We start from the raw sequence: 14490 nt of genomic DNA on the forward strand, positions 1-14490 counted from the left end.
AGACACGGTAGATTACTCACAAGACTCACTAGAAATTTGGCAATAACGAGACACGGCAGATTACTCACAAGACTCACTAGAAATTTGGCAATAACGAGACACGGACAGATTGACCAAGCTTCAATAGAGACACCAATAAGGGCGCGACTCTAGGAACACCAGCGGCGTTGTCTTGTTTCCTTCTTTTTTTTTTTGGTAGCAAGCGATGGATCACACAGATAATCCAGACACAACACAATTGACTCCCCGAAATTCCAGAAATTGAAGACGACAACAGGACAGACCCAAACAATGACGGCCAGACTTGAAAACAAAGGAAGCTCGCGTACAGAAACTCACGGACAGAACGCGACGTGCAAAGAGTTTTTTTTTTTTAACTTAACGAGACGGACACGAATTAAAACACAAAAAGAGGGATAAACGATGTTACCAACAAGCTAGCTCTGATGCCAGCTGATACGAATCTCGTTGGTGAGGAGATTCGCGACCCAAGATCGCTTGTTGGATTTGACGTCGGATGCAAGAGACGGTGGCAGCGGAAACCCTACGACCCCTCTAATCCCCGTGACTACGAACTTGTTGATATTATCTCAACCCGTAATCAAACGAATTAGCGAACCTCAGGCAAGTGTAGAAGGCGCCACAATTCAAGTGCGATTCTTGAATTGATAAGCCGAACAAGAACACTAGAGTATAACTCTAAGTTGTTCAAGGTTTGCCCGAAAGCTATGGAGAAAACTCTCTCAATATTTTTATCATAAAAGTCTCTCCCCCAAATTATCAAAGCTTGGCTATTTATAGCCTTACAAAGAAGCAACCCTAATCTAAGTTGGAAACAATGCAAGTTTCCTTATTCGATTTGACAACTAAACTAATGACTCGCTAATCATAGCTAGGGCTAAATAATGGACAGCTTATAATCGACCCAATGAAGGCTTTAAGCTGGCCCAACATAACCCAATAAAAGCTAATTAACCAACTTAAGTAATAGTGAGCCTAGACTCTATAAATCGGATCCAACTCAACATGAGGTTTTGGACCGAACTTATTCCTACCAAATAAAATAGAAATCTGACAATAAACTAATAAACTATTACTAAAAGATTCATTCTCTTGCAGCCCGAAACATGGCCCATAAGCGGCCCATATTTCGTATCAGGTTTAGAATCCGTCTTTTGTACCCATAACCTGATCAAGATAGATCCTTCCGCTGCCTAATCGATTCGATTTCTTCTCGAGTGGTCCTTGGAGATTCGATTCGTATCATCTGGTATCAGAGCTTTGGCTCTTGATTCAGGTTAATATCCTGTTTTCAAGAACGTAATCACACTAAAAAATTCTAACCTCGATCAATCAAGGGGGTAGGTTAGACTCAAGTGATAAAATAAAATAAAAAAACAAGAATCAAAAATTTTTTTTCCCTTTTTAAATCAGAAGGTGGCAAGGGTTTCGATAGAAAAAAAATAGAAAAATAAGAAAAGAAAAAAGGATATTAACATGAATCAAGAGCCGAAGCTCTGATACCAGATGATACGAATCGAATCTCCAAGGACCACTCGAGAAGAAATCGAATCGATTAGGCAGCGGAAGGATCTATCTTGATTAGGTTATGGGTACAAAAGACGGATTCTAAACCAATCAAGGGCAACTCGAGATTGTTTAGAACGGTAGAATGGCGCCACAATTCAACATGGTCTTGAATTGATAAGCCAAAACTTGAACAAATGAGATTCGACTCACTTTGTATCAAGGGACATTCCTCAAGGAACAAGAGAAAACTCTCAATTTTTATTCATAATTGTCTTCTTGAATAGTTAAATAAAGTTGGCTATTTATAGCCTTACAAGACTCAAAACTCTAATCTAAATTGGAAACAATACAAGTTTCCTTATTTGACTTGACTTCTAAACTTGACACAATTTCCTAAACAAATTTGGAAGCAATTAACTGCTTTCCTAAAACTCTAATTCAACTAGAATAGGAACTAACTAATTCAAATTGGCTTAACTATGGTCAACATGACCTTAGCCTTTATTCCCTAATTCAAGCAACTTACTTAACTTTCAATTTGGAAATCAATCAAGATATCAATCAAGATTTGGAAATCAATCAAGATACCAATCAAGATTTGGAAGCCAATTAAAATTTGGAAAATTTGGATCTTCAATGATTCTCGAGCCCGATTGCACCATCAACCATCATTGGAATGTGAGGACTTGTAAAATGAAAGGAATCCATGCAAATCTTCATGTTCTCATCATTTTATCTCAACATTAGCAAAGCTATAAAAGAAATAACTATAAAAAAATACAAATAAAAACAATACAAATCTAAAATCTTTTGGGCTGTATCAATTTTTATAAACTTAAGTTAGCTTGATTATGAATCAGCCTCTTAACTTATGGAACTTGGGTTTTTCTTTTCTTTATTTTTTTCTGAATTGTTCGGATAGGTTGTTATTTCAATAAAATTATTTTATTGCATCATAAGCACATTTTTCCAACTACTTTTCATTTCACATATATCATATCACAAAAAGTGCTACGATACTCTTTTTCAAAATATTATTATTCCGATAATCTCCTATCCAAATATACCGAGTTGAGTTATTCTAGAAACTTATTAATAATACCTGATAACAATCCATGTTACCATTTTCCTTAGATTTTTGAATTATGCTCTTCTTTATTAGATTTGATTGATATTATCTGATAGTTATCTGTTAATTTAATTTAAATGTCTAAATTTGTACATTTTAAAAATGTATCCATTTATGCAAAATATTTTGAAGATTCATTAGTGTGAAAATGCTTACTGATTAAAAAGAATCACAAATTTTTATTAGCTTATTTCTTTTTTTATTATTATTTCTAACTTATTTCACATCCGCAAAATGTAAAGGATGATTGGTGCAATTTTTTCTATTTCAACATATAATTGCGCCTTGGAGTTATACAATAGACTATTATTTTATTGGTAATGGATCAAATTCTCCTTAATACCCTCAAGGCTTTCTCAAATTTATTGTGACCTTAGACTATTTCTCAACAATAATATTAAGCATAGTTCGAACAGGCTTTTACGCGCAATTAAAAACTCAAATAATAAATAACACTACTTTGATGCTGTATTGGATTAGACCTCTGCATGCTAATGAAATTATGATATTTTATTTAAAAGGAAAAAAGCAAGGGCACTGTTAGAATTTCAGATAACAAGCTTGGACAAGGCTGATTAATCAAAAGTTGCCGACTTGCCGTTACGAAATTAAAACTGAAACGGAGCAGACACCAACAGACTAACAGAGTCAACAGAGTGATGGGGTTTTTGGGGTTTCTCTGAATCAGGTACAGCTCAACCCCACCGTAACATCCTTACTCCCGCATCTGTTTTTCTGTACATGCATAATACTTGCAATCTTCCATAATTATATCTCGCCAGTACAATTGTTCTTTTATCAAGCTCTGAAATTTTTTTAATCATCATTTTCATTAATTGATCAATTAATTCTCCAAATCTTCCATTCCCTTTTTTTTTAACAAAAAAATTCTTGTTTTTTGGGTTCAATTAGGTGAGCTCCCTGTTTTCAATCAAATTCAGCTTCTCACCAGATAATGCGTATTTCATTCAGGTATTAACTCATACGACTGTGTGTATGTTGTAGTACAGAACTGGATAATAATTGCAGGAATGGAGATAATTGGATTTAATCAGAAAATATAAGTGGTACTCAATGTTGAATTGAATTCGATAATCACCTTCACTTTTATTGAAGAAACTTCAATTTGGTTACAGAAATGGAGATGGCAAGAAAAGGATGAAGGGGAAAAAGAATGCAGGAAGAAACTTGGGGAAAAAACTAACAGAAGGGATATTCTCCTTTCTGATTGCTATAACAAGAATTTAGTTGAATGATCCCCAGCAATTACATGATCACATCCTTTATAGAAAGCTAATCTAACTAACTCCTCCCACTTGCTAACGAAATGGTTGTCACGTGAGAGGGAATCTTCTGGAATGACTGGTCCCAACCATCAGCAAGGATAGCATGAACCCAGAAAAGGCGTGCTTCTCTGCTCACGCCTTCTGCTTCCCTCGCGCCTTCCCATTTTCTGCTTTCACGCCTTCGTCTTCCTAGTGCACTGCTAATGAATGTCCTTCTCAGTTCACGTCTTCTCTATTCCACTTCATGCTTGATCACGCTTCCCTTTAGTTTTATTTCACGCCTTCTCTCCTCCTATAATTCCTAGCTTCTTGTTTCATTACAATACCTCCCCCTTGACTGCAAATCTTGTCCTCAGATTGAAATGTAGGGAACTGTGCTTTGATCTCCTCCGCATCCTCCCAGGTGGCCTCTGCAGGGTCTGTTCCCCACCAGTGGATTAGCTACTGAGTTGCAGCAGAATTCTTCCTTTTTACCATCCTTCTGCCCAAAACTGCCACTGGCTCCACCCTCCAGTGTCCCTTCCCGTTTGTCTCTGGTAATTGGAGGATAGGAGTGACCTTGTTCCCCACCTTTCTTTTGAGCAAAGATACATGAAAGACAGGGTGGACCCTTGAAGAATTTGGCAAACTCAGCCTGTAAGCTACGCTTCCAATCCTGTCCTCTATCCTGTATGGGTCGAAATACCTTGCTGATAGTTTAGTGTTTCCCCTCAGGGCCACTGAACTCTGTCTATATGGTTGTAGCCGTAGGTACACCCAATCACCCTCACTAAACTCCCTTTCACTCCTCTTCTCATCAGCATATTTCTTCATCCTTTCCTGAGCCTGTTTCAGGTTCTGTTTCAGCATGTTATCCAATTGTTACCTTTCCCTGATATATTTTCCTACTGCATCTACCCTGGATTGCAGGTAGGGTCCTAGAGCCAATTGGGGAGGGGAGAAACCATATAATGCTTCAAAAGGAGTCATTTGAATAGCTGTGTGGTGTGAGGTGTTGTACCACCATTCTGCTAAGGATAACCACTGGTTCCATCTCTTTGGTTCCACATGAGTTAGACACTTGAGGTACATTTCGAGCACCTGGTTTACTCTCTCAGTCTGGCCATCAGTCTGAGGGTGATAAGCTGTGCTGTAGTTTAATTTGGCCCCCAACATACTGAACAACTCCCCCAGAATTGGCTAAGAAATACCTTGTCCCTGTCTGAGAGCATGCTTTGAGGAATTCCATGTAGTTTACTGACATAATCAATGAAAAGTCTAGCCACTTTTGGAGCATCAAAAGGGTGTGCCAAGCTGATGAAGTGAGAGTATTTGGTGAATCTATCCACTACGACCATTATGGTATCCTTCCCTTCTGACCGTGGTAATCCTTCAATAAAATTCATGGTGACATGGCTCCAGGAGTGTTGAGGGATAGGGAGTGGCTGTAGCAATCTTGGGTAGGCTACATGTTCATCTATGCATTTCCTACAGGTATCACACTCCAGAACTGCTTCCTTGATCTCCCTGTACATTCCTGGCCAGTAGAACAGCTACTTGGCCCTCAAATAGCTGGCTTGAATGCCAGAATGCCCTCCCAAATGGGAGTCATGTAGTGCAGTAATGAGTTTCTTCCTGGTGTCACCTTGCCCTCCTATGACTAGCCTTTTCTTGTATCTGAGAATGCCATCCTGGTAGGAGTAGTCTGGTGCTAGTGTAGGAGTCAGAAGTACCAGGGATATGGTCTTCTGAGCCCACTCATCCTCTTTATAGCTTTCCATTACTTCTTTGATCCACACTGGCACTGCACAGGAAATGGCAGTGCACTCTTCCACTTCTTCTCTACCCTGTCAAAAGAGTGCATCTGCAGCCAGGTTATCCTTTCCTTTTTTGTAGTGAATCTCGTAGCTCAATCCTAGCAGCTTAGTGAGCCATTTCTGTTGGAGAGGGGTGGTAATCTTCTGATCCAGTAAGTACTTTAAACTCTGATGGTCAGTATGTATGATGAAATGATGCCCTTCTAAGTAGTGTCTCCATTTGGTTACCGCAGTTACTAATGCTAGCAATTCCTTCTCATAGATTGATAGTCCCATGTTCTTCTGTCCCAGAGCTTGACTGAGATAGGAAATAGGTCTCCTGTTCTGCATGAGTACAGTCCCTATGCCAGAGTAGCAAGCATCTGTCTCAATAATGAATGGTTGAGTGAAATCAGGCACTGCTAAAATAGGGGTGCTACACATGGCCCTCTTTAGCTTTTGGAAAACCTGTTCTGAGTCCTCACTCCAGTGGAAGTTATCCTTCTTCAGCAGATCAGTCAGGGGTCTTGCTATGGCACCATATCCTCTAACAAACCTTCTGTAGTAACCTGTCAATCCCAGAAATCCCCTCAGCTGCTTGATATTAGTTGGGTTGGGCCAATTTTCCATGCATTCAATCTTCCTGGGGTCAGCCTGAACTCCTTCTGCTGATATTATATGCCCCAAGTACTCCACTTGCAGCTGAGCAAAAGAGCATTTGCTCATTTTAGCATATAGTTGGTGCTGCCTTAAGATACTCATCACCTCCTTTACATGCTTCACATGCTCCTCTAGTGTTGAGCTGTAGACCAGGATGTCATCAAAGAACACTAGCACATGCTTCCTCATCTGTTCTTGGAAGACCTGGTTCATCAAGCTTTGAAAGGTTGCTGGGGCATTGGTTAAGACAAATGGCATAACCTTGAACTCATAGAGCCCTTGGTGAGTTCTGAAGGCTGTTTTTGAAATGTCCTCTTCCTTGACTCTGATATGAAAGTAACCTGCTCTCAAGTCAATTTTAGTGAAGAACTTGGCTCCATGCAATTCATCTATCAATTCCTCAATCAGAGGCATGGGAAACTTGTTCTTTACTGTTAGCTCATTTAGTTGCCTATAATCCACACAAAATCTCCATGTCCCATCTTTCTTCTTAACTAGTAGTACTGGTAAGGCAAAAGGACTACTGCTAGGCTGTATGATGCCTAGTTCCAGCATCTCCTTTACCAATCTTTCAATTTCTGTCTTCTGGATGTAGGGGCACCTGTACGGCCTTACTTGAAAAGGCTTGGCTTCTTCCTTGAGGAAAATTTGGTGTTCATGGCCCCTGGTTGGAGGCATTCCCTTATGCTCCTCAAAGACATCTTTGTATTGATCTAACATTTGTTTGATTTCAGCAGGTAGCTGTCCTGGATTTCCTTCTTCTTCTACTGCCACCAGCTGAGCAACCACCCCATAGGTCTGCTTTCTCAGCCATCTTGCCAACCTTCCCCCCTTAAGTCCCTTCAGCTTGGTGTTGATATCCTCCCCCATCAGCACTACTTCTTGTCTTCCCTGGTCAATTTTCATATTGAGTTCTCTGAAATTGAACTCTATAGGACTGTGTTTGGCCAACCAATCCACCCCAAGGATCATGTCACAGCCCTCCAACTTTAAAGTATTGAAGGTATGTTGGAATTGGTGACCTTGCATTTCCCACTGCAGGGGCTTATCCAGTCCCTTGGAGTCCACCTTTTCTCCATTGGCTACATTGACTACTAAGTTTGGTCCCTGAGTACCTAGTTTTAATTCTCTGGCCAGCTGCTCATCCAGGAAACAGTGGGTACTGCCACTGTCTATTAATGCAGTGACCTGTCTCCCTTTAACTAGACCCTTTAATTTGATAGTTCTGTGTCTGGTTCCCCCAGCCAAGGCATGGATAGATACCTCTATGTGTTCATCTGCCAACTCTCTATTAATGCAGTCACAATAAACTTCCTCCTCTGGCTCTTTAGCCTCTTCCACCGACTCAGTCTCCTCAGCTAACAGGAAATGCACATGTGATTGTTTGCATATGTGGCCCAAGGTATAAGGTTCAGCACATTTATAACATACCTCAGGTTAAATTCTGTGGGGGATATTCTTTTGAATTGGTTCTGGTTGGTTGTTTTCTGGTCTTGGGTTTTGATGGTGTGTTTAGGGTAGTTTTGGTTCCATCTGGGGTTTGGTGTTATTTTACTGGGACCTCTCTGGTTACTGAAGCTAGTACTGACAGGTTTCTGCATTTTCTGAATAGCCCTAAGGTTTTTCTCTTAGAGTTTTGTCATTTTAATAGCAACAGCCAAGGTTTCAGGTTTGGACATCTTAACCATATTAACTATCTCCTCCTTCAGTCGACTCTTGAAGCATGCTTTGTAATACGAATTAGACAAGTGGGGTAAGGATGGCATTACCAGGACTTTGAGCATTTCAAATTTTTCCAGGTAGTCAGCCACGGATCCAGTCTGCACCAACTTATTGAATTCTTCAATGGCCTCCTCAGGACTCTCTTCTCCAAATCTGATACACAGAGCAGTGGACAATTCTGACCAGGGAATGGTCTCTCTCCCATGTAAGACTCCATGGAACCAGATATCAGCTTTGTCCCTGAAGTAGAGTTCAGCTACCTCAGCCTTCACGTTTTCTTCTATCTCATGTATCTTGAAATATTTATTAGCCTTCCTGATCCATTCTCTTGGGTTATCACCATCAAAAATTGGCAGATCCATTTTAGGTAGTCTTCCACTAATTCTGGCCTCTCCCTTGTTGTTTGCTTCCTTCTGTAATTCCACCCTGGATTCGTTTGGTCTAGCTTCTCCCTTTGAGCTGCTACTTCCTTCTAGCTCCTTCCCACGATCACTGACCTTGGCCATCAACTGTGCCATCATGTTCATCATTCCTTCATACTTTTGATCCAGCCCCTTTAATAACTTTTCAGTGGCATCCTGTCTGAATTCCATTGTCCTAATGCCCTGTTCCATTCCCTCATTTTTGTTGGAAAAAGTCCTGACCACACTCCCTAATTCCACCACGTCTCTTCTCAATGCCTCCTCCTGGTTCTTTGTCATCCCTATGGCTCGAAAATGTGCTCTGATACCACTGTTGTGGTACAGAACTGGATAATAATTGCAGGAATGGAGATAATGTGTGCACGGATCTTGGCCCACGCAATGACCCAATTCGAGTACCATTGGGGGACTGATGTGTGCACGGACCTTGGCCCACGCAATGACCCAGTTCGAGTACCATTGGGCCTAGTCACACATGCACGGCTAAGCAATTCAAGGAATCACTCCAAGCCCTTATGCAGAATGTTCAAGACCAACAAGGAGTCCATCGAGACATTGAAGGCTTGGAAGGTGATAACCCAGTTGTCTACACGATGATCCAAGCCCGTGAAGAGAGCTCGTGAAGAGCCAAGTGGGCCATAGCCGATTCGGCCTTAGTGTTAGGAGTCTTAAGTTTAGATTAGTCCTTTTTCTTAGCCATGGATTTGGCCCACCTTTGTCTAAGGATGGCCGAACCACTAGGCCCTTTTTTATTGAGTCCATGGATCGGCCCACTTTGTCCAAGGAGTGGCCGACTATCTAGCTTTTCGATATTAGGGTTTCGGATATTAGGGTTTCATTAGTTTTGCCTATATAAAGGCTTCCTTTGTAAGCATTAAGGGTAGCCGTTTTATGATAATAAACTTTGTGTTTGTTTCTCTTACATGGAGAGTACAATTCCATTACTTGCATTGGCAAGGGTTCTTGAGCAATCTCGTGATCGTCCTTGATTGTTCTACCGACCTATCCACTTGAGTATCCACCTCGATTGGAGTCGTCGTTCTACCACCTTCAATCAAATCGTGTCGTCCGTTTGATTTTAGGTTCCGCAATCCAAGCATTGGACAACCTCGCTAGATCCTTGGGCAAACGTGCTACGTGTCTCGAAACGAGTTGATCAAGGAACGTATCAGGAGATAATTGGATTTAATCAGAAAATATAAATGGCACTCAATGCTGAATTGAATTCGATAATCACCTTCACTTTTATTGAGGAAACTTCAATTTGGTTACAGAAATGGAGATGGCGGGAAAAGGATGAAGGGGAAAAAGAATGCAGGAAGAAACTTGGGGAAAAAACTAACAGAAGGGATATTCTCCTTTCTGATTGCTATAACAAGAATTTAGTTGAATGATCCCCAACAATTACATGATCACATCCTTTATAGAAAGCTAATCTAACTAACTCCTCCCACTTGCTAAAGAAATGGTTGTCACGTGAGAGGGAATCTTCTGGAATGACTGGTCCCAACCATCAGCAAGGATAGTATAAACCCAGAAAAGGCGTGCTTCTCTGCTCATGCCTTCTGCTTCCCTCGCGCCTTCCACTTTTCTACTTTCACGCCTTCGTCTTCCTAGTGCACTGCTGATGAATGTCCTTCTCAGTTCACGTCTTCTCTATTCCACTTCATGCTTGATCACGCTTTCCTTTAGTTTTATTTCACGCCTTCTCTCCTCCTATAATTCCTAGCTTCTTGTTTCATTACAGTGTATTAGCGTGTGTTCGTGTACATTGATATCTATACACGCAGAAAAGTACTTGTACATTTGTTCAATTGAAAATGTTATTTATTTTGAATGATTTCGAAATTTGCATTGCTCTAAAAATCCATGCTTTTTTTTTGCATTTCTTGGTAGTTTTTGTTGTAATTTTATAGATTTCATTTCTGTTATCGTTTGACTTTTAGTAAACGTGAATCATAAATTAATACGGATTTTTTTTTTCGAGTATTTTATGGTACTTGTTTAGAGAAAATTAAACTTCACAAACAAATGGATAAATATAAAAATTATAGTTTATCAGAATTTGTGATTTTTCAATAGTGAGGAGCTGAATCACTAACTCTTTGACAGAGGAATGGTCGAAATATTAATGGGACTGTGTTAGTTGCTTTTCTTAAAGTTGATTTGTGAAATTTTTGTTTTTTTACTGGGTTTGAATTTGATGCTCTTTTTGGTTCAACTTTAAACTTGAAATTCTGCTGCGAAATGGTTAAGAGTTTCAAAAACATTCTGGGATAGAAGTTCAATGGATGTGACGATGGCCAGAACAGTGTGACTTGGACATGGAGTCATTTTGATTGAAGGATGCAGAGGTATATCACGCTAAGATGAGTTGAGTGAACTTTTTAGGTCCCTATCAATAGCGTTGAGTTTGAGCTTAGACTTTGTGATTTGATTGCCGTTGAGTTGAGCTTGAACTTCGCTCTTCTGAATCAACTGCAGCCCTGGTTGGCATAGTTGAATGAAGTCTTTATTAGGTTATTGTTGGCCCTGATATCTCATTATGTTCATTTGTTTAATTGCTGATTCAAGATTCTCGAAGATTTTCTTTTGCTTTGTTTTAGCTAAATGACCTTATGGCAACAATTTTCTAAGTTGTGAGATGAATGTCTATAGTAACCGTTGTAGTGGATTTTTCTGCCTTATATGCAGCTAGATATCCCAACTAAGTCAGTGGGCGAAAAAACAAGATATGGAGATTGACAGTCCAAATGCCAGTAGTGGAAGCATATCTGGGACACGTGAAGAAAATGGGTTTCACCTTAATCGTGTTTCTGTAGGTGATTATGGTGAGGGGTTGCCTTATGCTCCCATTGACTGGCCTAAGCCTGGGGATAACTGGAGCTGGAGAGTGGGGAAAAGGATTGCATCATCTGGCCACTTCTTGGATAGATACCTTTATCCTCCTAAACACCTTCAGGATCCTCATCGTAGGAAAGTTGGCTTAGCAAGCAAGCAATCAGTTGAGCAGTTTATCCAGGCAAAATTCCCAAATGCTGATGTTAATGCATTTTTTGCCTCATTTAGTTGGAAGATCCCTTCAAAGCAGCTACGCCTTTTTGGAATGACAGGTTTGCGTCAGAATTTATCTACTGTAATCGTCTGTGAGCAATATAATTTCATATGATTTATGAGAACATGAACGGTATTGTTAGCAAGTAAATGCAAATTTCTGTACATGAACTCATATCAATTTCTTATGCATGATTAAACCTCAACAAGTTTTAAGGTCAATCATATGGATCTTAGATTCTTCCACTCTTGTATGCATTTTGATTAGTGGAAATGAAGCTGATGGATATTAGAAGCTCAGCATCTAACAGGATCTTAACTTAAAATTTTGGTCATCTTAAGCCTTTGAGGCTTGCAAATTAATTAGAAAGGATACTGGGAACTGGCAAGGGCTCAGGGTTCATCTTCTTTTCTGGTTGATCAACTGATTGAGACTTGTCTTTTCTTCTTTCTTGAGGACATTCAGATTGAATTCTTTCATAGCAAAAAATTTCTTTAGTCGGAAGACTGAATTTTTCACTTTGAAAATCCTTGTTCATTTGAATTTTGATCTTTCTACTTGGCTGCACTACATTGTTTTCAGCTTCCCATGCTATTCTTCAATTTGATAGCTCAACTTTGGTGTAGATAATAAGGAGGAGAATCCACCCACTGTGGAGACAGAAGAAACGTCAGCCTCTGATTCCCTAATGGCAGATCTGACTTGCAAGGCTGGTAACAAAACATGTACCAGTTTAGGAGCAGTTGGGAGTGCTTCAGGAGTCATGCTTTGTGATATTTGCTGCAGTGAACCTGGTTTCTGCCGAGATTGTTGTTGTATTCTTTGTTGTAAGACCGTAAGTTCATCTTATGGTGGGTATAGTTATATTAGGTGCCAAGCATTACTAAATGGCTATGCTTGTGGTCATGTTGCCCATTTAAACTGTGGTCTCCGGGCTTATATGGCTGGTACAGTTGGGGGGACTATTGGTTTGGATGCAGAGTACTATTGCAGGCGTTGTGATTCAAGGTTGGATCTTGTTTCACATGTCAGAAAACTTCTAAAGACCTGTGAATCTGTCGACTCTCGGGATGACATTGAAATGATTCTGAGTGTTGGCATATCTATTCTGCGTGACTCTCGGAGAGCTAGTGCGAAACAGTTGTTGGATCAGATCTCATTGGCAATGTCAAAGGTATAGCTCAGTAACTATTTTGATCTAGGAAATATGTTTAGTCAAGCAATATCTATTGTTTCTACAGCTTCAAGATAGCATCATGACCAGTCTTTTGTAAACATCAGCTCAGAAAGGGTGCAGACCTTGAAGATGTCTGGAAGAAGGAAGAAATAGTTGAAGTTACAGAAGGTAACTTCTATTGTAATTTGGTTTTTAACATTATATTCAGATGAATTAAAGCTCTCAACTTTTGCTTTTGTGAAGATGCTCTTTCAAGAACTTTAGAGTAGTTTTTGAGAGACATCACATGAAGAGAGGCATATGTACAGGGAATTAGTAGTCAATTTTGTGATGACAGAGTCTTCTTTGATGGATAAATTGCACCATGTAGGAAATTTTTTAGCTTGGATCTGACAACATTAAAGATTAGGCAAATAGAGAAAAGTCATAACTCGTACATGTGGGGAGTTTAAATGAAAGAGATAGTTTGAGCATTTAATCATCTGCATTCAGACTCAATATCATGAATAAACTTTTCTATTGAGTGCACGATCCTCCCTGGACCATCAAACTGTGTTAATGAAAGAAATCTGTGAATGTTAATTCCTGCTAACTACGATTGTAGCAGTGTTAATGAAAGAAATCTGTGAATGTTAATTCCTGCTAACTACGATTGTAGCAATTGTCAGTTAAGCGAGCCTTATGTTTTTGTTGGGTGAAGCTCTAATTCTGTAGACTTCTTCCACTGTAGCTTTTCCACAGCAAGCCTACAGATGGATACTGTAGTTTACTGACTGTCTCAAAGAATACATCCATCCAACTGCATCATCATCTTGACAAATGCATTAGTTGATTAAGTTTTTGGCTGGGCCCCATCTGTTGTATATGACAGGCCTTATGAGAGTTATGAGGCTATCATTCATTTTTTGAAGATAACCTGAGTTCTTGTTCCTTCACTGGTAAAAAGTATTTGACCTTCTTAAGGGACAACAAAAGTCTTAAATGTAGACAGTCCTTGCTCTAAATTCTTTCTGCATCTTATTCTATGATAATTTGATTCAGTTTTGCATTCAAGGCCTTGGCATTCACTAGTTTCTGTGGATCTCATACAGAGAATGGAGCTTTGGAACTTGAGAATCACAAGGATCCTCCTGCAAACAGATTCCTACAGCCACTTTTATCTTCGAAGTTTGATCATCGAGTGGAAACTCTGGTACTGGAGGACGAAATCGATCAGATTCTAATGGCATTAAAGAAGTCGCAGGAGTCTGAATACAGACTTGCAGAGGAAGCCCTTTCTGTCCAGAAGAACTGCATTCAAGATTTGTATCAACAGCTTGACCATGAGAGATCCACACTTTCACAGCGTGCGCCCTCTCCTGATGCAGATTCCGTACTTGATTCCTTCCTTAGCAAGGTGGACCATTTGAAACAAGAGATAAGGAAATTCAAGGACATGAAAGAAGTGGCAAAGAGATTTGGAAGAACTCCCAAACATATTCTCAAGGATCACTTTAAATTGGAAACTGAAAATTGAGCGATTTAAGCTGCTCGTCGTGTGTCTATACAACTCTGTGTAGAAGCCTTGTACCAAAATTTTGTGTGTAGTTTGTACAAGATTTTGTTGCCCCGTCTCTCTAGTTGGCATGTGATTTTGTTGTTTCTGGGAGAATATTTTCTTATCAAGTGAACATGCAATGGTTATATCCATGTCCACCAGAAAGACAATGGCGAAGGGTAATCAATGTCAACAAC

At 39.8% G+C, this 14490-nt stretch overlaps 1 protein-coding gene across 1 annotated transcript; it reads left to right on the forward strand.

Moving 5' to 3' along the window:
- The first annotated feature begins 11258 nt into the window (after positions 1-11258).
- Positions 11259-14272, forward strand: LOC113740073 (uncharacterized). Its single transcript, XM_027267586.2, has 4 exons — positions 11259-11637; positions 12206-12753; positions 12861-12924; positions 13848-14272. The coding sequence occupies exons 1-4, from the start codon at positions 11259-11261 to the stop codon at positions 14270-14272; spliced, it is 1416 nt and encodes a 471-aa protein (XP_027123387.2).
- Positions 14273-14490: the final 218 nt, after the last annotated feature.

Source organism: Coffea arabica, chromosome 4c (genome assembly GCF_036785885.1).
Source record: "Coffea arabica cultivar ET-39 chromosome 4c, Coffea Arabica ET-39 HiFi, whole genome shotgun sequence".
Lineage (NCBI taxonomy): Eukaryota > Viridiplantae > Streptophyta > Magnoliopsida > Gentianales > Rubiaceae > Coffea > Coffea arabica.